The sequence below is a fragment of the Perna viridis genome, chromosome 12 (genome assembly GCF_037379345.1).
Source record: "Perna viridis isolate PV_CMFRI_1.1 ecotype Kerala chromosome 12, ASM3737934v1, whole genome shotgun sequence".
Classification (NCBI taxonomy): Eukaryota; Metazoa; Mollusca; class Bivalvia; order Mytilida; family Mytilidae; genus Perna; species Perna viridis.
In genome coordinates, this window is record NC_142456.1 from 25109081 (window position 1) to 25133459 (window position 24379).

General features: G+C 31.6%; 1 protein-coding gene across 3 annotated transcripts in view; it reads right to left on the reverse strand.

Moving 5' to 3' along the window:
* Positions 1 to 691: 691 nt before the first annotated feature.
* The window catches only part of LOC148601799 (endothelin-converting enzyme homolog), a 55629-nt gene continuing 31941 nt past the window's right edge, over positions 692 to 24379 (reverse strand). For all 3 annotated transcript variants that reach the window (XM_088554360.1, XM_088554362.1, XM_088554361.1), the window contains exons 10-20: positions 23692 to 23810; positions 22683 to 22781; positions 21319 to 21396; positions 20516 to 20619; positions 19009 to 19119; positions 17171 to 17238; positions 14494 to 14618; positions 13836 to 13901; positions 12677 to 12772; positions 11051 to 11127; positions 692 to 10109 (exon numbers count right to left, since the gene is read on the reverse strand). In XM_088554360.1, the coding sequence (XP_088410486.1) occupies positions 10010 to 10109; positions 11051 to 11127; positions 12677 to 12772; positions 13836 to 13901; positions 14494 to 14618; positions 17171 to 17238; positions 19009 to 19119; positions 20516 to 20619; positions 21319 to 21396; positions 22683 to 22781; positions 23692 to 23810 (1043 nt within the window). In that variant the 3' untranslated portion in view covers positions 692 to 10009. The remainder of the gene's footprint in view (positions 10110 to 11050; positions 11128 to 12676; positions 12773 to 13835; positions 13902 to 14493; positions 14619 to 17170; positions 17239 to 19008; positions 19120 to 20515; positions 20620 to 21318; positions 21397 to 22682; positions 22782 to 23691; positions 23811 to 24379) is intronic.

Sequence of the window (24379 nt, forward strand, 5' to 3'; positions counted from 1 at the left end):
TTGTAGACTTTTCAGCAAAGTTTCTTTCTGTCTGTCGTAGTTTTTAAAGATATTAGCTGACAAATGCTAAAAACCGCCCGTTTTCGCCTTTCAAGCGCAATAACTCTAAAAGCAGTCTTCAACAAGTTTGATCCCTTGCAAACTTTGTAGGCCTTATAATAAGGATAATTTGAGAGATGTGTGAGAAAAACTTTTGACTGACCCCTTTGTTCTATTTTTAGTTACAGCGGTCATGTTTTTCCAGGGATAAAAAATTCCTACATCAGATCTATGCAGAATGCCCTGGGAAATTTTCATACTAAGTTGGTCAGGTAGTTTCTGAGGAGAAGATTTTGAAAGAAATAACATTAAAAATAGGGATAAAATGTCGAAAAGGGGCAATAAGCCCAACGTGGCTTAACAGATTAAAACGAAAACTTTACCATAGAGCTTTTACCCAATGTCAGAACTTTGCTTAAACTAACGATTCGAAGATATATGCAAAAAAAACCCCACTTCTGTCTGACCTCTTATCTTCGATTTTTTAAACGACAGCCATGTTTCACGACGGATATGTCAGATATCCCAAGAAACCAAGATGGTTCTAATTAGTCGAAGAGTGTCAGTTTTTTGAAAAATTGTTAACGACGACGACAGTGATGTCAATAGCTAACATAGCGTTTGGTAGGGTAAACTAAAAATAACAATAGCATCAATAAAATAACAATATAATTCTATTCTATAATCTATGATGGCAAATCAAACCAAAATAATACATTCATTTAAAATATCTACTTATGATATTCACAACAATATTTGTACAAGAACCATTTTGAATTATTGAGAATAACACATATTTATATAAAAACAAATCTAATAGAGGGATGTAAAGATAGAACACAGGGGCAGATTCAGACATTTTAAAAAGGGAGAGGAGGGGGGGTTCCAGGTTATCATTTGGTAATTTTTACACGAAATTAACAAATTTTCAAACTTAAAGGGGGGAAGGGGGGTGTTCCGAATGTTTTTGCCCTCAAAATGCGAAAATTGTAACATCACTGTAAAAAAAATTAACATATGCCACAAATCATAAGTGTTACATAGAAAAAAACTAAGTTGTTCATTACGTATGTACAATATTAAATACGCAGACAAAATGGATATAGGGCTAACATGGAATGGCACACATTGATGTGCTATTTATACACTCACATCTATAGGAAGTTAATATTGAACAACAAGCAAAATTCATTACAACATATGCCCCTTCTATATAAAGCCAAACAAAATTTAAAATTTGGGGCCATGATTTTTGTGTCAAAAATTCTCTCTACCATTCCATACAGTGAAGTCCCACAATAGGGGTGTCTATATAAAGCCACACACCAAATTTGAGGTAAATCCATCCACAGGGTTATAGCTGTGGGAGTCATGGCGAAATTAATTTTTGATGTGCCGGACCGAATGACAATTATAGACTTTTTTCCTTATCTGTTCAACTAAAAAATCTGAAATTTTCTGTCGGACCGGAGGAAAAAACACCGGACATCGCCTTCGGTCTGACGAACTTCGCCATGACTGCTGTGGGATTAATGTGCTTTGGTTACTGTCTTTTTCCTGTTGAACCCCACATTTAGCGAAACAATGGCCAAAAATGACCATTTTCTACTAACAGACCCATTTAACCGTGTTGGCCCATTCACATTGCAGGAAAAACAAGCATATACAAGTATTTTTTGGGGGATTACTGTGAAAGTACTATTGTTCATTGGGTATCAATTTTCGTGTGTTTCGAGGGTAGGCCAAACCATGAAATTTGGTACCCATCAAAAAGGAGATTTCTACTGATGTGTACAGTGAAAACTTCAAAACCACGAATTCAATAATCCACGAACTTGTGTTTCTCCCCTAATCCACGAAAATTGGTATCCACGAATTAAAGTACTTTCAAAGTATATAAAAAGATGGGTATGATTATTTATTTTATTTTCACTACATTGACGACATTTACAAGTATGAGGTATATATAATACAACACTTTTTGGGTAAATATGAAAAATGCAAACTATATAAATCTATAAAATTTATATAAAATTATAGACTTTTTAGAAAAGGAAGATAAAAACAATCATCTATAGGTAAACAAAATAAATATAAAATAAAAATAAATAATTGAAAATCGTAAAAAAACTAAACCTGATAATAATGAAGCTAGACAAAAGAAAAAAAAAGATTGCACAAAACCAGGATTATTATTCATTATATATAAAATAGTGTAAAATAGATACCGGGTATATAATTGTACGTACAAATTATTTTGTAAAGGGGTATTTTTGGTTAAAATAAAATTTGCCTTGCATACAAACTTCGTAAAATCAGTATGGATATTTCAAATTTGTGCTTAATTTGACAATACCACCAATTTTACAATTAATCTTTTCACAACTTAGAAATAAGCAAAATTGTGTAACGCCTGTCAAACAAAAAAAGACAAAACACGTGATTTCATTTATTTTTTTTTCTAAGACAGAAATTTTGGCCACGTGATTTAACATCGGAAATATTTAAATCATAAAAGCCTATTGTCTCCAGACAACTTTTGAAGAATTACTCAATTTGATGAAGCATGTAATCCATATATCCAGATCGAAAAACCACATCCAAAACTCGTTGAAATGATGATTTGTTTATGTGATTTTGACTGGTAAATGTTTTAACAGATCATAAATCTTTTTTTTATTGGGTAATAAGTCATCTTTTGTACACCAAAAAAATAGACCAATAAGACTTTCAAGTACATAAGCTAAATTCTCAGGAAATTACATTGCTGTATTTGGATTAAACAAATATACCCCTTTATTTTTTAGCATTCATTATGTTGTAAAATCTGGAAAAATATAAAAAGAAAAAATAAGCATACTGTTCTGCAGTTAATCTTCAATCTTCGAAAGCGTCACCTTGACACGGATCTTCAATTACGTACATTTCAGTCGCACGTTTGTCATTTACAAGTAAACACATATACTTTTACAGTAACTGCAGTTATCTACTTTATGTGTTATATTTGCAATTATTGATTGATTCTTTATTCAAAGCTGCAAAATACTGTATATTGTATGCTGCAAGACAATCACATAAAATTAAAATCAGCTAAAAACAAAAATCTGTTTTTGTTCTTAAAACACATTTGTTTCTACAAAACAACTTACTTACTGTGAAAGTACTTTTGTCCGTTGGGTACCAATTTTCGTGGTTTTCGTGGGTAGGCCAAACCACGAAATTTGGCTCCCAACAAAAGGGAGAATCCCATTAATGTGTATACTAAACACCTCAAAACCTGGAATTCAAAAATCCAGGAACTTGTGTTTCTTCCCAAATCCACGAAAATTGGTATCCCAAATTTTAGTAGTTTCACAGTACATAGTGCACCTAAATGCATTTACGTATAATAATATATGGAAGAGATGTTACAATATACATGCGGTGTTTGATTTATATTCTAGGTTGAAATATTAACACAATTTTATTCTATGTGCTTGTACAGTGAATCATATCTAAACAAAACCCCATATAACATAAAAAACACTGTCCAAACCAGACAAAGTCTTATTATACCAATGTAAATATATATTTTGAACCTTGGTAAACCAAACACATGTCCAAACCAATTATAAGGTACCAAGGCGGTGAGGTTTAGACTACTTTCACTATACAGTTACTTCAATGCATAGCAATATTCCATTTTTTATCCATTTTCCATCTTTTAATCAATTAATGTGATATTTATACATGTTCATAGCACAACACTATTATTACAATAGGGAGGTAGACCTGGGGTAAGGAACATAACTCTTGAAATCAGTGATATGTTTGCATCATATTCAATTACACCAAAGCCTATCAAGCTTTCATTTGAAATAGAATGAAATCAATCCAAGTTACTTTGATGCTTATATAAGAGTGATGTAAAATGCTTTACACAAACATTCCAATTACTTGTAAGAGTTTTGCCCCTTAGGTCTTCCTTCTTAAATAAATTAAATGAACTATACAGTAACTTTCATGTCAATTAAGATTAAGTGTCAGTTTCTGTAAGAATCAGGCACTAGGTGAAACATGGTATGAAAAAACCCATCATTTTGATAGTGTAATTTGACTATTTGCATCATCAGAATCAAGGAAAACAGAAAAGAATTTCCATATCATGCTTAACAATTGAGTTACAATTTCAAAGAAAAGCATTGAAAATGAACATTTCAAGAACAGATTACTCTGTCAAAAACCTCATTTTTCTAAAATTATGAAATGGGCAAATCCAGTGATACAGCCAACAAATAATGGACTTTTCAAATAGAGAAAGCATTCTTCAGTGAAATCATATTGTCGGATTGGTGGGGTTTTAAAATGCATGTTTGCATGATTCAGATTTTTCTAATTTTGCCTGATTCTTACAAACACTAAAATTTAATAATATATATACATATGTATTTACAATGACATGGATTAAATACCAATGAATGACATCAAAAATAAGATTATCCCACAAAGCAATTCCCCAACTGTTGTTTAAAGTCCAAGAACAACTGATAAGTTCAGTAATTTTCCAAAAACAGAAGTGTGATGTAGTCTACATGAATTTTGTAAAACCATCCTACAAAATTTCAACAATTATAATAGCTGATTTTAAAGAAGTTACATGGATGTAGTAACGTTGGTGTATTGAAAAAGACCATTTGGAAGTCTCTGTATCATTTGGCAGCAAAAGGAGGGGCAAGGTAATGATAAAGTAAAACCATTATCACGTAACAACACGGAAACAATAATACAGTAAAACCTACATCATGTAACAGTTTAAAGAAACAAGATAGAATATAGGAACCGAAAATTAAATAATAAACATAAATACATGTCTGTTTAAGAGGCAGGAAGATAACGGTACAAATGAGTTGTATCGTATTGATTAATGGACATAGAAAACACTATAGTACAAACAAAAGAACCGAGATAACATGGTGTAGACAGGTAAGTTTTGACAAGATATAGGCAATAGGCACACTTACAGGTAAAATTTTCATTTTTTTCTGTTTATTCTTGAAATTGTTGTTTTTAACTACTAACCTTTCTTCCAGGTATGATTATGAGCTCAGGCCTCAATACCACAAAGCTTGAAAAATTACTTAAGTCTGAGAAAATTCTGAAGTTTATGACATCATCAATTTTAAAGATTTCAATTGAAGTTATCATGGTAGTTAAGAATATTCTCAGACTTGGGTATTTTTTAATTTTTGTGGTGGCAGGGCCAGTAATTTTGTTTTAACCTTTATTCATATCATTTCTGAGGTGCATTAAACGTTTTAGCAATTAAAAACTATGCACTTTTCTTTCCTTACTGTCACTATAAGAGCTGCATGACACTAACATTGATTTGTATGTAAATGCAGAGGCATCTTTCTTTCATTTTAAGTCAGTTATTAAAAATGAATGTGACTTTAACCACTGGGCACAGATTAAATTTCTGTGAGAGATTTCCCACCATTATGCAATTTCCCCAACATGAGAGAAAAATATTGTCTTTTAGCCTATTTTTCTCCACTCACAATGATAAAATTTGGATATTAATAAGCTCGCCAAAGCTTGCATGTTGAAAAAACTAAATTTTAGCATCTATAGTGGTGAAATAATTCAAAGCACTCATTACTTCATGAAAATTTCAATGTACATTGTATAAGCTTGTTGTCTATACCCTGCCAGTGACTTATGATAAGTAGTAAGTTGTGCATGTGCATAATGGAACTATATAGATGCAACTTGAATTCTATAATGCAATAAAAAAAAAACACAAAAATACACCTATTTGGAAGAACCTCTTTGATAAAAATAAAGTCAGACTGGATTTCATGCAGAATCATTATTATATGAAATCAAATGAGAAAAGAAACTTGTTAAGTGTAAGTCTCTGTAAGAATCAGGCAGTATGATATGAAAAAACCCATCATTTTGATAGTGCAATTTGACTATTTGCACCATCAGAATCAAGGAAAACAGGCAAGATTTGTCATAAACTGGCCTATTGAGTTACAATTTCATTGAAATGCACTGTAAATGAACATTTCAAAGACAGATAACTCTGTCAATACTCATTTTTCTAAGATTCTGTTAAAAAAAAATAATCCTTATTAAAATATTTCCGCAGAAAGCAAGTGATGCAGAGATCAAATAATGGTCTTCTCAAATACAGAACATATCCTTGAGTGAATTTATATTGTTAGATAAGTAGGGTTTTGACATGCGTGTTTCTAATTTTTCCCAATTTGCCTGATTCTTACAAACATTTACACTTAAAAAGCATAAATATAGAACAATAATTGTACTAACCAAATAGCCTGTAAATTATGCAAATCTCATCGTACAACACATACCAAAATTTTATCAATATGCAAAAATTATTGTTTTTTTTTTCTAGCCTATTGCTCTGGCAAAAATATTCAAACTCTAAACATTTAGTAAGTAGCATTACTGGGCAAAAACTGAAGCTTGACACTCAACATCCTTCAAACTGACAAAGATAATAATCTGCATTAATAATTATCAATAAAAAATAAACCTCCTATATGCATAGTACACTTATTAAGAAATATAGCAAATCCAACACTTAATTTTTTCTTTTAGAAATTAACTTACCCAGTATAACATAAAAAAAAATTTAAATAAATTGGAAGCAATGTAAAATAAATTGTAGTTGTCTCTTTTCTAAAAAAAAAAAAAAAAAATCCTTAGATGATACCTGCTGAAAAGTGGAGAAAACTCTTTAACTGGGAGAAAACTACATAAAGATGAGGGGTGATAACAAATTTATGGAACTAACAAATCTAGGCATTAGTCTAAAGGAATAGTCTAATTGGAAAGTCCGTATAACAAATGGCAATATCAGGGTATAACTGGAAAGTTGGAAAACAACAGCAATGGTCTTGACTTGGTTTTATAAAAAAAAATCATCAGATTGTTGAAATTGTGAATTTAGGAATGGCTTGAAAAACTTTCAATTCGAGATTTTTTTAATGAAATCAAGCCCAGAGTCCCAATATAACTACATTAAGCCCAGAGTCCCAGTATAACTACATTAAGCCCAGAGTCCCAGTATAATTACGTTAAGCCCAGAGTCCCAGTATAACCACATTACACTCAGAGTCCCAATATAACAACATTAAGCCCAGAGTCCCAACATAACTTCATTACACTCACAGTCCCAAAATAACTACATTAAGCCCAGAGTCCCAATATAACTACATTAAGCCCAAAGACCCAACATAACTTCATTACACACACAGTCCCAATATAAGTATGTTAAGCCCAGTCCCAATATAACTATGTTAAGCCCAGAGTCCTAATATAACCATGTTAAGCCGCAAGTCCCAATATAACCACATTACACTCAGAGTCCCAATATAACAACATTAAGCCCAGAGTCCCAACATAACTTCATTACACTCACAGTCCCAAAATAACTACATTAAGCCCAGAGTCCCAATATAACTACATTAAGCCCAAAGACCCAACATAACTTCATTACACACACAGTCCCAATATAAGTATGTTAAGCCCAGTCCCAATACAATGTATAACTATGCTAAGCCCAGAGTCCTAATATAACTACATTAAGCCCAGAGTCCCAATATAACCACGTTAAGCCGCAAGTCCCAATATAACCACATTACACTCAGAGTACCAATATAACTACATTAAGCCCAGAGTCCCAATATAACTACATTAAGCCCAGAGACCCAACATAACTTCATTACACACACAGTCCCAATATAAGTATGTTAAGCCCAGAGTCCCAATATAACTACATTAAGCCCAGAGACCAAATATAACTACATTACACTCAGAGTCCTAATATAAGTATGTTAAGCCCAGAGTCCCAATATAACAACATTAAGCCCAGAGTCCCAATATAACAACATTAAGCCCAGAGTCCCAATATAAATACATTAAGCCCAGAGTCCCAATATAACTACGTTAAACCCAGAGTCCCAATATAACAACATGACACTCAGAGTCCCAATATAACCACCATACACTCAAGAGTCCCAATATAACTACATTAAGCCCAGAGTCCTAATATAACTACGTAAAGCCCAGAGTCCCAATATAACCACGTTAAGCCCAGAGTCCCAATATAACCACATTACACTCAGAGTACCAATATAACTATGTTAAGCCCCGAGTCCCAATATAACAACATTAAGCCCAGAGACTGAACATAACTACATTAAGCCCAGAGTCCCAGCATAACTTCATTACACGCAGAGTCCCAATATAACTACGTTAAGCCCAGTCCTAATATAATTACATTAAGCTCAGAGTCCAAAAATAACTACATTGTGTACTTAAAAAGATTATTACCAGACTTTGCATCATGTAACATTCTCTAAGGAAACAAATCTTTAATTAACATCTGATCTTTACAAATTACCTTAATTTGTAAAATTTTCTTGATTGACAATTAAAATAAAAAACAAGATTAAAAAAAAACGGGAATAAAGATTTGAAATTCAACAATAATGTAAAACACAAAATAATGACTAGAATAAAGAGAAAGCACTTCATTAAGAATCAAAAAGTCTGTGATTAGGACAAAAACAAATACATGGATTTCAAAGCAGAGATTCTTGAGCAAAACAAAAACAAAATCTATGAGAAACAAACTCCTATCGTCCACTAACACACCAAGCATTCTATTAATTAATTTACAAATCATTTCTGTATAAACAAAATATGTAAATTCCAATAATCAATAAATGCAACAGTTTCTGAATTTAATGTATTACATTTCATTGAAAATTCTGCACTCAAACACATTTAAGATACCATAGTTTTAAAAAAACTAGAATTTTTCAAACTTGTATTTATTTCTGTATTTCTTAAATCTGAACTACTTCATATATGTCTATTGATTCAAAGAACAGAATGCCATATTGTTCATTAGGTATCATAGTCAACTTTCTTTCACTATCTGAATCATTACATCTCAATATTACACTTAAGGAGGTAGATCTAGTGTAAGGGACATAACTCTTGCAATCAGTAATATGTTAGTTTCATATTAAATTTCATTAAAACCTGTCAAGTGTTTATTTGAAACAGAATGAAATTAATCTAAGTTACTTACACGCTTATTTGAGATTCTTGTTAAATGGTTTTCACAAGCGTATTGATGACTTGTAAGAGTTATGCCCCTTAACCTAGAAACATCAGCAATTTTCAATGACGTTATGTCCAACTCATTGTAACACTACCAAAAGACAGAATAATATTAATTTTGTAGATGGTACAAAACATTCACTTTTCATCCTATAAGACTCTCTGTGATTTTTTTCAGTCTAAACTTAATAACTGCCATTTTCCTGTATATACTGATAAAGTAGATCCCACCAATAACAATGTGCATATTTATTACATGTAGCTGTCACGTTAAAATTACATGTATTAGCAAAGACCATTGTCAATGCATTTATATACAAATAATAAAGAAGTGATTGGTTCTTTAGAAATCATTTGAATGGACAAAAAAAAAATTATGATTTGTGACTTAAGTGAATAAATATGGGAAGAAGTATAATCTGAACTAACTTATAACTTATTCTTATAACAATTAACAATTTTATGAATTTTAAGTATCTTTTTTAAAACATCATGTATTAAATCTCTTGATTTCATTCAATATGCTTGAACAATATTGGCTGAGAATTATCAGATGTTTGCATACATGTACTGGTATTTGTGTACTACCTACTAAATTTTTTTGGGAAAGTTTGACACATTTAAAATATTGATCAGATATTTTAAATTTTGATTGGCAATCTGACATATGTCATATTCCCTACAAAAAGTACAGCATGTACACAGAAACACAAGTCATGTTGATCAACACAAAAATTAGTCTATGAGTCTAATGACTATGCATTGCTTTAAACACCTTGACCCTGACTGTGTCTGTTAACCTGATGTTCCTAATGGCGCAAACTGCTCACCATACTTCACATTTCTTGACAGGGTTCATAGGAGAGTTCTTTGCACAACCATAGTTAGCTGCAAATTCTTTGGAATTAGATAATGTTCCTATTACTCTGTTAAGTAAAACAAGGATAAAATTACCAACAGATAATCATATGGTGGCTTATTTCAGCAGATGTTAAATTTGACCATTTTGATGCAAAAAGGTATACACAAAATTTTGGCATTTCTAATTTTGGCAGAGTGGCTAAGTGGTGCATTGAATATGGAAGCACAGAGTAAATATTTTGTGAAATTCATTTTGGCATTTTTAGATAGACCACTTAAATATACCAAAATTACCTCCTAGCAAAATATACCTGCTATACGGCACAATAAGAAATAATTTTCATGGTTTTGGTAACTGATCCAATTTTGCTGCTTAGACTCCTAAAAATTCTTCTTTTAGAAAGGGACTTAATGACAATAACCTTTCTGAAGTTTTCTTGCATGTGATATTAACAAAAACATATTTGCTAGGGACTGTAGGTTGGTTGCTTTACAGTAATAAGTAATTCTAATATGACATCCTTAAAAGGCTTTGAGACCACAACTGTGGTTGATTTTCAATTGATAAATGAGCAGCACGCAACTTATTAGGTGTGGTTTGAGTGTGTGTAAATTACTGCCCACCTTAATCATATAAACAAACACACATAACATTCTGATGTGTATCAGCTGTTTTCTTCATTTCAGTCGTGTAAATGAATATCAAATTCATATTTAATAAAAATATTAAACGTTATGTTTTAGAAAACTTATATCATATTCTGTAAAAATCACTTCCATTTGCACATGGTAGCACTCCCCAATACAGACTGACCATTTATGCTGATATTTACCCATCGCTTTTGCTCAGGGTAAAATAATATGGCATAAATGGTCAGCAAGTGGTAAAACAATGATAAAATGAAGTTTCCATGATTTATTTCTTAAATATAAGTAATATAGACACAGTTCACATAGACACATAATCTAAAAACTTGGCAAAAAATTCAAAACAATCCCTAGTTACCTATATTTAGCTGGACTGTGAGGATCTGTTAGTATTTGGAGATGGTCTGCTTCTTTCGTACTAGATGAGCACCATACCTGATATTTAAAATATGTTAAATCATTCCCCAATACCTACATGAAATTTATATTTCTATTGATATTGTTTTGCCTAAAAGTCCTACTTGGAACTTCCAAGTAACCGAAGGACTCTCACGTTAAAGTACAATACAGATCTACATGTAATTGCATTTGCTGAATGACCAAAGATATTGTTTGCCTTAAATTACCTAAAAAATAAGGCTGTTTCTTCTGATGAAAGAAAAAATGGCTAAAAATAATACGAAAGAAGATAAATTGGTAATCAAAGGATAAGGTGTATGTGGTGTTTAAAATTACAATAATTAAATGTTTATGACCTCCCTTTTTCCCCTTCATCCACTATAAAATTAATCTTTTTAACTACAAATTCAAGGTTTTGTATGGTCATTCCAAATTTCCCAATAAAAAAAAAAGAAATGAGGCAGTTTTGAAAAAGCACCAATATCACTAGGGATCTTCAATGAGTGAGGTTTTTTTTTTATGTCCTTGACTACCCTCTAGGGTCTAGCATGGACGGTATTAGGGACCTTCATTGCAGATTCTACAATAAAGAACCACTGCATCTAATCCAAGTGACTATGAACAACTATTTTGTACAAAATCAAACTACATTTGAAATTGAAAATTAGCTTGATTAACCAAGGTTCAAAATACATTAAAACGTATATTAAGGGACTTTGTTCAAAAACTTTTAAGGAGGTAGACCTAAGGTAAGGGACACAACTCTTGCAAATCAGTGGAACGTTTGTAATCAGTATATTACATCAATCTCATGTAAGCATCCAAGTAACTTGGATTGATTTTATTCTGCTTCAAAAGAAAGTTTGAAAGGTTTTTGTGAAGTTGAATACCCGGTATGATACAAACATATCACTGATTTCAAGATTTAGTCCCTTACCCTAGGTCTACCCCTTTAAAGTGTATATGATTTGGGTAGGGGAGAGTGAAGTGAAATGAAAAAATTGAAAAAAACAAAAAACAAAAAAAAAACATGAAGTTGCATGTGTTATGCTAAGCAAACCAACACACATACTGGAAGTCGATATTGAAAAGCAATGAAAATCTTTTTCAACATATGCCCTATCTATATAAAGCCACACCAAATTTAAAATCAGTCAATCCAATGGGAGCTAAGATTTCTGCACAAAATTAGATGGACTGACAACGGTAAATTCTGGATTTAAAAAAGCAGAAGAAAATCAGGTTCGCTTTACAACAGAATAGGATTTAAATACTTCTCTGTCTAAGAATGAGGCAAAATGTGTATAAGGTGTGGCACATGAAGAAAAAAAACCTATGCAAAGATTTTATTCTATTAACCAAATGTTTGTAAAGATTGTCTTTTAAAGATATTAATAGGTCAAAATTTAATTGAAATGCACTAAAATATCTATGTCAAAGATGCTTCAGGACAAATTTAAATAGCTTTTGGGTTGTTTTCTTAATGTATTGAACATATTTCAGGCAAAAAAGACCAAACTGAGAAAAAAGATGTGCCAACCATTGCCAAATTCTTAGATAGAACAGTACTTAATAGCTTACTTACCTGAGCAAAACCAAGGAAGAATAGTTGTTGATGAGTTAAATTTAATGCTGGAAGAGGTCTTTCTTTGGCATGGGTTTCTACCCAGTCTAAATATGCCTGTTAATATATAAAAAATATTTGATAGCTTTTACAAAGTCATAGAAAATTACTTCAGAAACCCATCAGTGCCCAGTTTCATAAAAAAAAATCTTAAAAAAGGGGAGATAACTCATTTAAGACAAATGATTCATTAACTCCAATAAATACTTTCAACAAAGCTTTTATTTTAAGTGACCAGTGACTGGATTCATAAAAAAAATATCTCAAATTGAGAATTTCCTAAAATTCTTACTCATCTCATATTTTGACAAATTAGATCAGTTAAAAAAGATTTTAGTAAAACTCAGGATTTAAGGAAATTCTCAACTTGAGATTCTTTTTAAGGAAACCCAGGCTTGATATGAATGTAACATAAATTAAGTAAGAAAGACATAAATTCACAATTGTCCTTTTGCTATGACAGACTTTTGGTGTCAGAGAAACAATGTAATTTTACATTGTTACGTCATTTATCTTCAGTATTAAACAAAGAGAAAGTATATTATTGTCCTCAATGGAGTCACAAGCGTGATATTTAAATGAATTATATTTTTGCATTTAGAAACCATTGGGGTGCTGCCACTGCTGGTGGACCATAAGTCTCTGAGACTATTCACCATCCCAGCAGTCAAACATACACATGTATCAGACTTGAAAATATGTATTATATAGTATATACCGAAATTTGCCGTAGCACATAATTCAAGACTTCTAGAACACCAAGGCTTCATACCTTGTATTAAACATGTATCTAGGTGCTGAATTTGCTTTCCTATTTCGATGGTTTTTGTTTTGAGTATTTCTTGTACGTAATTTATTTTTCAATCATGAAGTTCCTAATGATTTGGTTTTAATGCTGCTTAAGAGAGATTACTTATTGAACATGTGTAAAGCATATTGTAACTTGCAATATTCAAGTACCAGTCCACATAAAAATCAGACACTGCCAATGGTAAAGCGCCTTTGTTATCAGCCATTGATTGATATTGTCCCTTGGACTAAAGCTCTCAGGGCTGATAATAATGGCAATATTAAAAAGGCCATGTATTAGTCTTTTAAGTATTTTAGTATATAATCTTACATGATAAGCAGATTTCAGACCACCATTATCAGCAATATTCTCCCCTAAAGTTTGTTTCCCATCAACCTAAAAAATAAAATATAAAAACTTTTATTGTGAGATGAAATACATTAAAATAAACATGAAACTTGATGTTTTCACTATCTTATTAAACAGGAACAACTATAACACCTCAGGCCTACAAAAGAAATTCTGTGTTTCTGGTAACCTGACATATGTAGAATCATGCAGGTATATAGTCCTCTGAAGGTTAAAGTTAAGGTAAAGTTCAGAGAAGCCATTGAATATTGCGAAATTAGCACAGAAGCCTATGGGAAGTGGAATTAGTGGTTTCTAGCCTATATAGCATGGCAAGTTCCGGGAGGTTCCACACTCCCTGCAGAGTCTATTTCCGTAACAGAAGATGATGATGCTTCCTTTTCTGATTAAGTCTTCTAAGCATTTGACACTATAACAATTAACCATTTCATTCAAGCGTTCTATAGACCTTGTTTAAATCTAAGATCTAATAAAGAAACAAATTTATGTTTTCAACACCAGGGAACCATAGTTTCAACAGTACAAATCGTAAATCATATTTTTCGGCCAATATTCATAGAAATCACGGTGAAATCGTAAATGTAAACACCTCTGCTGTAAGCTATTAAGATTTACTTACATTATCATCATAAAGCTTATATGAAGAATACTGCTTCACAAAACAGTCTGTCTGTCTGTTGAAGTTTTGAATAGACTGATTGTTCCACCATGGCCTCAGGTTACCATATTTATCATATTCTCGACCTTAAATAAATGAGAATTACTTATCTAAGACTTTTTTAAAACTTGTTGATGACTCAAACAGACAAAGTCAAATCTTTAACATTTAACAAAATATAATATTGTAACAGATATGTATTTCAAAGATTCCAAAATTAAACAGTTAAACATGGGTTACTTGAAATTTCTGAATCTATATTTTTCTCCATAAAGTTTTTATCTTCAGTGTTAACAGAGTACATTGTAGTTGATATAATTTCGTTCGAGTTCAAAAAAGAAATTTTTAATACTGTAAATGTACTATTTTTCATGGTGCACTAATTTTCACTATTTTCACATTGGGCAGAAAATCACGAAAAATAGTACCAATCAAACTGATTTTAAACACTTAATTACGTTAACCATTTTTTGAAACTGTGAAAATTATTACCTGTGAAAGAGTTCGCTTGACAGAATCGGCAAAAATTAGCTACCATGAAAATTAATATGCTTACAGTATTCTATGAAACCTGTCTTTCAATATGACAGTTTTTTTTAACTTTCACAATTTTTTTTTTTTACAAAGTTAAAGGATCTCATAAGAAATGACATTCAAGACTGGTTGAGTTTTATCTAAGGACAGAATATAGAACATAAACACTGACTTATCTAAGCATTATGGCAAGGCTAATGTAATATGTTTTTATTAAGTTTAAAAACTTAAGTGTCAGTCTCTGTAAGAATCAGGCAGTATGTGAAACATGGTATCATTTTGATAGTGTAATTCGACTATTTGCACCATCAGAATCAAGGAAAAGAATCATGATTTTCCATATCATGCTGGACCATTGAGTTACAGTTTCACTGAAATGCACTGAAAATGAACATTTCAAGAACAACTTTTTTTGCCTGATTCTTACACACACTTACACTTAAGAATATATGATTATATATATATAAAATCAATAATCCTTCTCCATCTAAATTTTTTCTATTTCAAATCTGTTGCAAAAAATTTTACATGCATCACATATCAGGCCAACTAAAAGTAATTTCTGGTTCTTAAGCCCTTTCATCTTTTTGCAGTTGCCTCATTTTTTTCAAATATAAAAAAAATACAATAATAATTATTTAAAACCTTAGTGAACATCTAACACATCCACATGTGCACTCTTTAGAAAAGTCCTGTCATTAAATACTATGTATAAATAAACATGCTCCCTTTTTTTGTTCTGTAAAAATCAATGCCTTCCAAGCTTTCATTGCTACTAACTAAGCACTTTAACCCTGCTGCATTTTTTGCCCCTGTCCCAAGTCTGGCCTTTGTTTGACTTGTTTTGTTTCAACCATTAGTTTATTTTTATGTTACTAAAGTATATAGGGACAATTCCTTCACTGTATCTGTGTATTATGATGTTATGGGGACAGCTGCAGCCTGCCCAGTTGTGTCAGGGTTTCTTGTCGTTCATTGAAGACCCATCAGTGGCCTTGAGCTGACATTTTCATCCTGGTGAGGTGGTCTCTTAGACATGTATACCATACCTATTCTCGTTATATTCATCAGTTTGTGGTAAGAGTAATCAAGCGAGCCAAGATTCTAGCATTAATGAAAAGAATGTAATCAAGGGACAAAGGCCAGACATGGAAAACAGACTTACACTACAAAGAACGTAAAGTAACTAATATAATACGTACAAAGTAACAAAAACAAATGAGCAACTCAGACTCAACTAAAAACTGGGAGCATGGACCAGGTGTGTGTGTAATAAATTTTAATATGACCTGCTTCAAAGTTCAGCCATGGTAAATCTTTGATAAACATATGATCAATATCATAAATGTCTTATTTCTGACGACGAAAATTACTTTTACGCAATTTTACAGACATCACAACAGAATTTTGCTCCATAACTGTTGCCATTTTATGCACGATAAAAGCTGCGTATTTTAAAAATATGATGAAGCTAGTCCTATAAAAATGGAAATAAATCAAAGAAACTCCATTTTATCATTGTTTTGCAAGGGGAGACCATTTATGTCAATATTTAACTCTTTGCTATAGCTCTGGATAAAATAATGTGAAATAAATGACCAGCTCGCAGTAAAACAATGACGTGAGTTTCCATGATTTATTTATTTCAAAATAGCTCCTCCCTCATCACTTAATACCTTTCTCTTTCATTTATTTCCTTGAACAATCGACTGAGAGCCCAGAAATTAACTTTGAAAGGTCATTGAAACAATATAGTTGGAATTCCAAATCTCTGGGAAAAAAAGACAAAACATTTTGAAAGAAGTGACCATAATTTAATCATGTTTACCAACAAAATAATCCTACAAATATAATAAACTGGCTTAAGGAAGAAAAACCAAAGTAAAAGGGACATAACTCTTGCAAATCAGTGGAACGTTTGTAATCAGCATATTATAACAATCTCATGTAAGCATCAAAGTAAATTAGACTGATTTCATTCTGTTTCAAATGAAAGCTTGATAGGCTTTAGTGAAATTGAATATGATACAAACATATCACTGATTTCAAATGTTATGTCCCTTACACTAGGTCTACCTCCTTAACCAACAGATCCTGCCAATACCTTGATCATCAAATCCATGAGTTAATTCATGTCCCATCACCACACCCATAGCACCAAAATTTAATGATCTACAAAATTATATAAAGCATGTTCTACATAGTTGATACATGAATTAAAAAGCATTAATCTTCCTTTATAAATAAGCTTTAAGCTAACTTTACCTCATACACATAGCATTGTAACCTGAAAACACAGTAATTAGCCATAAATGTAAAATTACAATGTTTATACATGTACAGTGAACCCAGACTACACAAAACCTGCATAACCCAAATCCTGTCTAAACCAAACCCTGAATAAACCCACAACCTGTCTAAACCAAACCTTTGAATATTCTGAAAACTGCACTACACAAGACACTTTGAAAGTTTAAATGTGCATGTGTTTTGAACCTGGGTAAACCAACACCTGTCTACACCAAACCCGGAATAAACTGAAAACTTCTCTACACCACAATTTGAAAACTATTTGTGTCAGTTCAACACTGAGTAAACCAAACCCTGGATAAACACTGAAAATTTCTCTACACCACATTTTGATAACCCATTTTCTCAGTTCAACACTGGGTACACCAAACCCAGGATAAACACTGGAAACTTCTCTACACCAGACTTTGATAATCCATTTTGTCAGTTCAACACTGAGTAAACCAGATACCTGTCTAAACCAAACAAATTCTACATTCAAAAGGGGGTTTGGTTTAGTTAGGTTTCACTGTATAAATACTGAAGATAAAAATATTTCAATGATGTTGAATGTATATGTATATAGAGACCTCTTACAGCAGTTCTCAGTCTTTAAGCATGTTTGCTGCTTATGTTCAGTCATTTTTGTTCGATTTTCAGACTCCTCTGGTTTTATCAATTTCATAGCAAAAATATATTTGCCTAGTGACCCCCACTTTTCTTTTGATAATTTCATTAAACACACCATAAAATGTAATGTGAAAAGTTTTTGTAAAATTCTTATTTTAAGGTTTTTAGTTCATAAAATCTGCTAAGGCAAAACCTACGGAAAATCCTGATGAATCCTTTTCCAGTCAAAATTTAAATGCTTATATCTTAAAAACAGGCACACTAACCAATCATTTCTTCCTATTCATAATGTTTTAGAACGAAAGATCTTAAAAGATATCACAATGGTCCGAAATCCTTGTTATTCCTCAACAAAGCAGTGAACATCCTTAAGTAGAATTTCCTCTTAAAATTCTCAATCTTAGTTAGACACAAAATTAAACTGGAAATGAAATATGAAAAAAATGGAAAGAATAAAGACCTGTCGTTTATAAATACAGAGATAGAAAATCAATGGTTCTTTTTGGGGTCCATTTAAGGAGGTAGACCTAGGATAAGGAAACAACGCTTATAAATCATTGGAACGTTTGTATTCAGCATTTTACATTAATCTCATGTCAGCATCAAAGTAACTTAGACTGATTTCATTCTGTTTCAAATGGAAGCTTGATAGGCTATGGTGAAATTAAATATGATACAAACACATCACTGATTTCAAGAGTTATATCCCTTACCTTAGGTCTACCTCCTTAAATGGAATGATAAATATAAGTATTATTTTCAAAGTGTGATAAGATCAACCAATAAATTTCTTTTTAATTTACACAACACATGTTATATGGCTAGAAAACATAGAACTTGGAAAACAATATAGTTTAATATAATGTACATTTATGCTTGTATAAAATGTAATTAAAAATGTTTAAATCCAGCAACTGTTATTTGAGCATTGTATAAGCTACTTCCCTGAACAACTTTGATAAGCTAAAGCTGCTGATATAATATAACAAAACTGTATTTTAAAGCATAAAGCAGCATACTCACTTTGGAAATTCCTGATCATAAAATGGAGCTTGCAGAATTCCAGCAGGAAAGACAATCTGATTTTTGGAAGGTGTGTAGTATGCATTAACAGTAGGTGGAGACATTCCCCAGCTGTAATACAAAAAATAGATTGGCATTTTTTTTCAGTCAAAACAAAAAATATCATTGTGATCAAAATAGCACGAAATGATAGGTTCAAAATTTCTAAACAATTCTGTTTATCGGTGATGTCATATTCAATTTGACAATGAAATTTGCCAATATGGTTAAGTAACACAGCAGTAGCCTGAGAAAGAAAATTTCAGGCTTTCAGAACAAGAAATTGTGAGGCTCACTAATGATACCTCATCTATCAATCACAACATAAGGAAAATTATCTAAGTCTTCAATGAAGAGGAAGTTGTTGTCAATATTTCCCAAAACAGATTCCTGTGTTAAAATTTCAAGCCACTGTGAAGAGTAGTTGCTCAGAAAACTGTTACGGAAACACAGAAATACAAACAAAGGTAAAACAGCAAACCAATCCCCTCTCCTTCATAGCAGGGTATTTCAAATAATAGACAAAGGATGAAGTTGGTGATAAGCAGTGAATAATTGAATAACTAAATCATGATCAAGAAAGCTGCCATTTAGGTACAATTTCTGTGGACTAAACTTTGTCCCTTTTTCACTATAGGCTAGTTGTATATGTCAATTATTATAACTTTCTCTCTTGCAAGGCTGGCCATTAATGTCATTATTCCCCCCCCTCCCCACCCCCCAGAAATAGACAGAGGTAAAATATAACCATAAATAGTTATTGTTTGGTAAACAGTGATCACCAATTAAGTACCAGTCTTTGTAAAAATTAGGCAGTGGCTGAAGAATGGTATTAAAAACTACCTCTTTGAAAGTGCAATTTGTCTATTTGTACCAACAGAATCAAGGAAAAAAGACAAGATTTTCCATGTCATTATAGTAAATTGAGTTATAATTTCACTGAAAAGCACTTAAAATAAACATTTCAAAGGCAGATAACTCTGCCAAAAACCTCATTTTTCTTACATTCTATTGAAAAATTTCTGAGCAATCCAGTAATGCAGAGATCAAATAATGGTCTTTTTTTCAAATAGAGAAAGTATCCTTGAGTGAAATTATATTGTCAGATCAGCGGATTTTTGAAATGTATTTTTTAAATTTTTTCCATATTGCCTGATTCTTACAAACAATTGCACTAAACTACTATAAAGAAACTTATCAACACACTGACTCAGCATAAGATACCTCTCTTCATGGTGTGGCTAAGTGTAAGTAATATTTTAAGACCATTCATTCCATATGACCAATTTATTTGTGCTAATTAAAATTACCAAAAATACCTATAGAATGAGAATATTATACAGGAAAGTTTCATGGTCACAAGATTTTAATTTCAATAAAAAGTGTTACTTTAGTCATTATAAGCATCAATTTAATGTTAAATTCAATACTACCAAAAGTTGACTTATAATCTTATTTTCCAACTTACGCATTTTTCTCCGGAGCTCTTCTGAGCTTCTTTAATTCTTTCCACTGCATGAAATACAAGTTTCTGATATTGTTCCAGAAATATTCATCCTCTTTCACTATTAACTGAAAACAATACAAGACACAAAGCTGCACGAGGTATCGTGAAATCTGTATATTTCTTCAAGAAATTGATATCTGAGAACAACCAGAATCTCTTAGAACAAATGCAACATAAGCATAAAACCACACACCATATTTGAAATCATTCTATTTAATGGGAGCTGAGATAATTGAGAGGTAAAAATGGGTGGAATGACAGATGGATGGGCAGTCAAGGAGATTCTACTATACTACCCAATTGTTGCGTGGGGTTAATAAATATACCTCAACAGTTGCATAAGGGATGAATATTATTAGTTCAATTTTTTTTAGATTAAGGATTTCAAAATTCCTGGATATAACTTGACATTGGAACTTGAATAAATGTTTGAAATCAAACATGGAAACTACATATACATAAATTGGTAAACCATGAGGAGTAAGCAGGACGGCATTTCAGCAATGTCCTGTATACACGTATGTAAATGCTCAGCAAGAATAGCTCAAAATCCCTTTTGGTAGGTAACATGTTTTGGAAATGACATATATATGTATGCAGTTAGAAAGAGATTGTTTGAACTTATATTCCCTTTGATCAATACATTAGTGATTAAACAACATAATCATCAAATGTCATTCAATAAAAATAGCTCTGTTCCTCATAGGCAAAGCCTAAAACTGTATTATTACAAAAATACATCATTTTTACTAAGACATGTATACCTCTTTATAATCTTTATCGAGGCGAGTTTTGTTGTTGATGTAAGCTGGAAATCCAATCATATCTATAACAGCATTAGCCTAAAATAAGAAAAGAAAGAAATTGTGAACATTGGCAAAAAAATATAGAAGCGTCAGCAGTGGGATGATTCAAATATGTCAAAATCCCAAAACATGGTATAAACCACAGCACAGGAGACAAAGACTATCTTCATACACAATGTAGCAAACCAAATAAAATAGATAACACATAAAAACTGAAGATAAGAAAAGTGTTTTAATCATTAATGGATCAAAGTGGTGTTCAATGAACTGGAATCTAACCCTTTTTTGTCAAGAGACTTTGTTAATTTTTTGCATTGTTTTTGACAAAAATGACAAGTCATAGCCTATACTCTGGGTCACCCACCCACTTTTGGAAATATTGAGATAAAAAATGTGTTTCCTTTTTTCGCCAAATGAATGACTAACATATAAAGCCTATGCCACGACCATTGATTTTTTGCAGTTGACATCATTTTCGGTCCATTGAATTTGCAACTGCACCCCTCTTTTTCTATATACCACTTTTTCAAGGTCTTTGGCTAATTGCTTGTTTTCAAGAATTATTATATAAATTGAAACCTTTCTAATCTGAAATTCCTTTTGTACTTTAAAAAATTGGTTTGCTTTAGATAAGTGTTTAGGTCTGGTTTACCAAAGTTCAAAATACATTAAAACTGATAAAATGAGACTATAAGTAGCACTCCAGGTAAGAATCATGCAAAATGTGATTCATGACTGGAAAGCCTACATATTTTTTTGTTTTTGATATTTTGTTTAAAATGTTATGTTAACAGAAATAAACATTTGACTTTTCATATAACCCATGCTTTTAGGAGATAAAAATCATATAGAATATACTGTAGAATTCAAAATTAAGGGAGATAACTGTAAATGACACTAAATTACAATAGAAACTGTTGGAATTTCATTGTGGATTATCTCCTAAGAGCAGACAGATTGGAATGAATGATATTACAGGCTTTATTGGGGTGTATCACATATTACAAAGTTTGCATGATTCTATTCATACCATGAATGGGCTTCCTGAAATGTTTGGTTTACACAGGTTTTTAGTTTATCCAGGTATGATTTACACAGGTTTTTAGTTTATCCAGGTTTGGTTTACACAGGTTTTTAGTTTATCCAGGTATGGTTTACACAGGTTTCTAGTTTATCCAGGTATGATTTAGACAGGTTTCCTGTTAATCCAGGTATGGTTTACACAGGTTTCTAGTTTATCGAGGTTTGGTTTTCACAGGTTTTTAGTTTATCCAGGTATGGTTTAGACAGGTTTTAATGTATAATGGGAAGAAATGACAAACCTTATCTATGGCAGCTTTTCTTGTTGGTTCATCCATCCATCTTAGATTTGGCAGGTTATCAATGAATGCCTTCTTTACTTCAGTGATCATGGCTTCAGCCTGCAATAAAAGTTTAAAATACAGCAACTGAAAATTACTGGAGATGATAACTGGTGTTATCACATGAATACTTTTATAGGTTTTATAATGAGTGAAAGATATCAACTCATATTATTTAAGAATTTGCAATAATAAAATTTTTGTCTATTGAAAAAAAACATAAATTTTCCATGTGCATATTGTTTATTGTGCGAAGTGCAATAAACAAAATATGCACATGGAAAATTCATGTTATTTTTCAATAGACAAAATATTTATCATAGCCAATTCTTACAAATTAATTTTAAAACATATTTTTATCTTTAAAAATGAGAAAAGTAGCTCTGAATTTCACTGGATAGGGATGTGTCAATATTTTTTTGATCCATTGAGATATAACAAAATTATGTTAACCAATCAGATTACAGTATTTATCTCAATTAATTAATATTTAATTTAAACATCATAACAAACAAGTGTGTTATATTGTTGATTAAGTTGATATGATGAGAAATACAACAAAAATTCATTGAACTTTCTTAGTACATTGACACCTCTCTGAATACAGTGATGATTTTACTTGATTGACAAACAAAGCAGAAATTGGCAAAATCAGAAATAAATATGCAGGAAAAAAAAGAATCACAATGGTAAATCCAGATTTGAAATAGTGGAAGTCTGCTAAAAACCAGGAAAGAAATCATCCCTATAAACAAAACTTCTTTTGGACTGAAATTTTTCACTTGTTGTCCGTTGTATACATTTATATTGGGACAAATGTTCTAATATTCATAAATGACAAATATTTGTTCATGTTGATTATAGCAGGTGTTTGGTTTAAACAATTTCTGAAATATTGAAACTTAAACACTGTACACAGGTTTCTGTTATATCCAGGGTTCAGTTTAAACAGGTTTCACTGTACTGTTACCTTGTATTTACTCTGCCCATTGAAAGCTTCCTTTACAAACATTGCACCAAGGGCAAAGCCTAAAACGCTATCTGTATCCGATATACAATATCTCCATAGCTCATCACCACCTGTTACACCTGAAGGAAAAATCAGTTGGCAGTAGTTTGTCTACATATAATACATTATGTAATTGTTCATTTACTTGCAAAACATTTCGTAGCTGTTCGTCTGCTTGCAGTCGTATGTCTACATTTTATATTTGTGTGTCTTCATGCAATACATTTTGTAGTTGTTCATGTACATGTAATACATTTTGTAGTTGTTAGTCTACATGTAATACATTTTGTAGTTGTTCATCTACATGTAATACATTTTGTAGTTGTTAGTCTACATGTAATACATTTTATAATTGTCTGTCTACATATAATACATTTTGTAGTTGTTAGTCTACATGAAATACATTTTGTAGTTGTTCATCTACATGTAGTACAGATTGTAGTTATTAGTCTACATGTCATACATTTTATAATTGTCTGTCTACATGTAATACATTTTGTAGTACATTTTGTAGCAATCTGATTAAAATCAGCACTTTGTTCGGTTCTGAGTACTAAGTACTACACCACATTGGAGCAAAATAAAGCTAATTTAAATCAGATTGCTTCTGTAGTTGTTCGTTTACATGTTACACATTTTATCATCATGC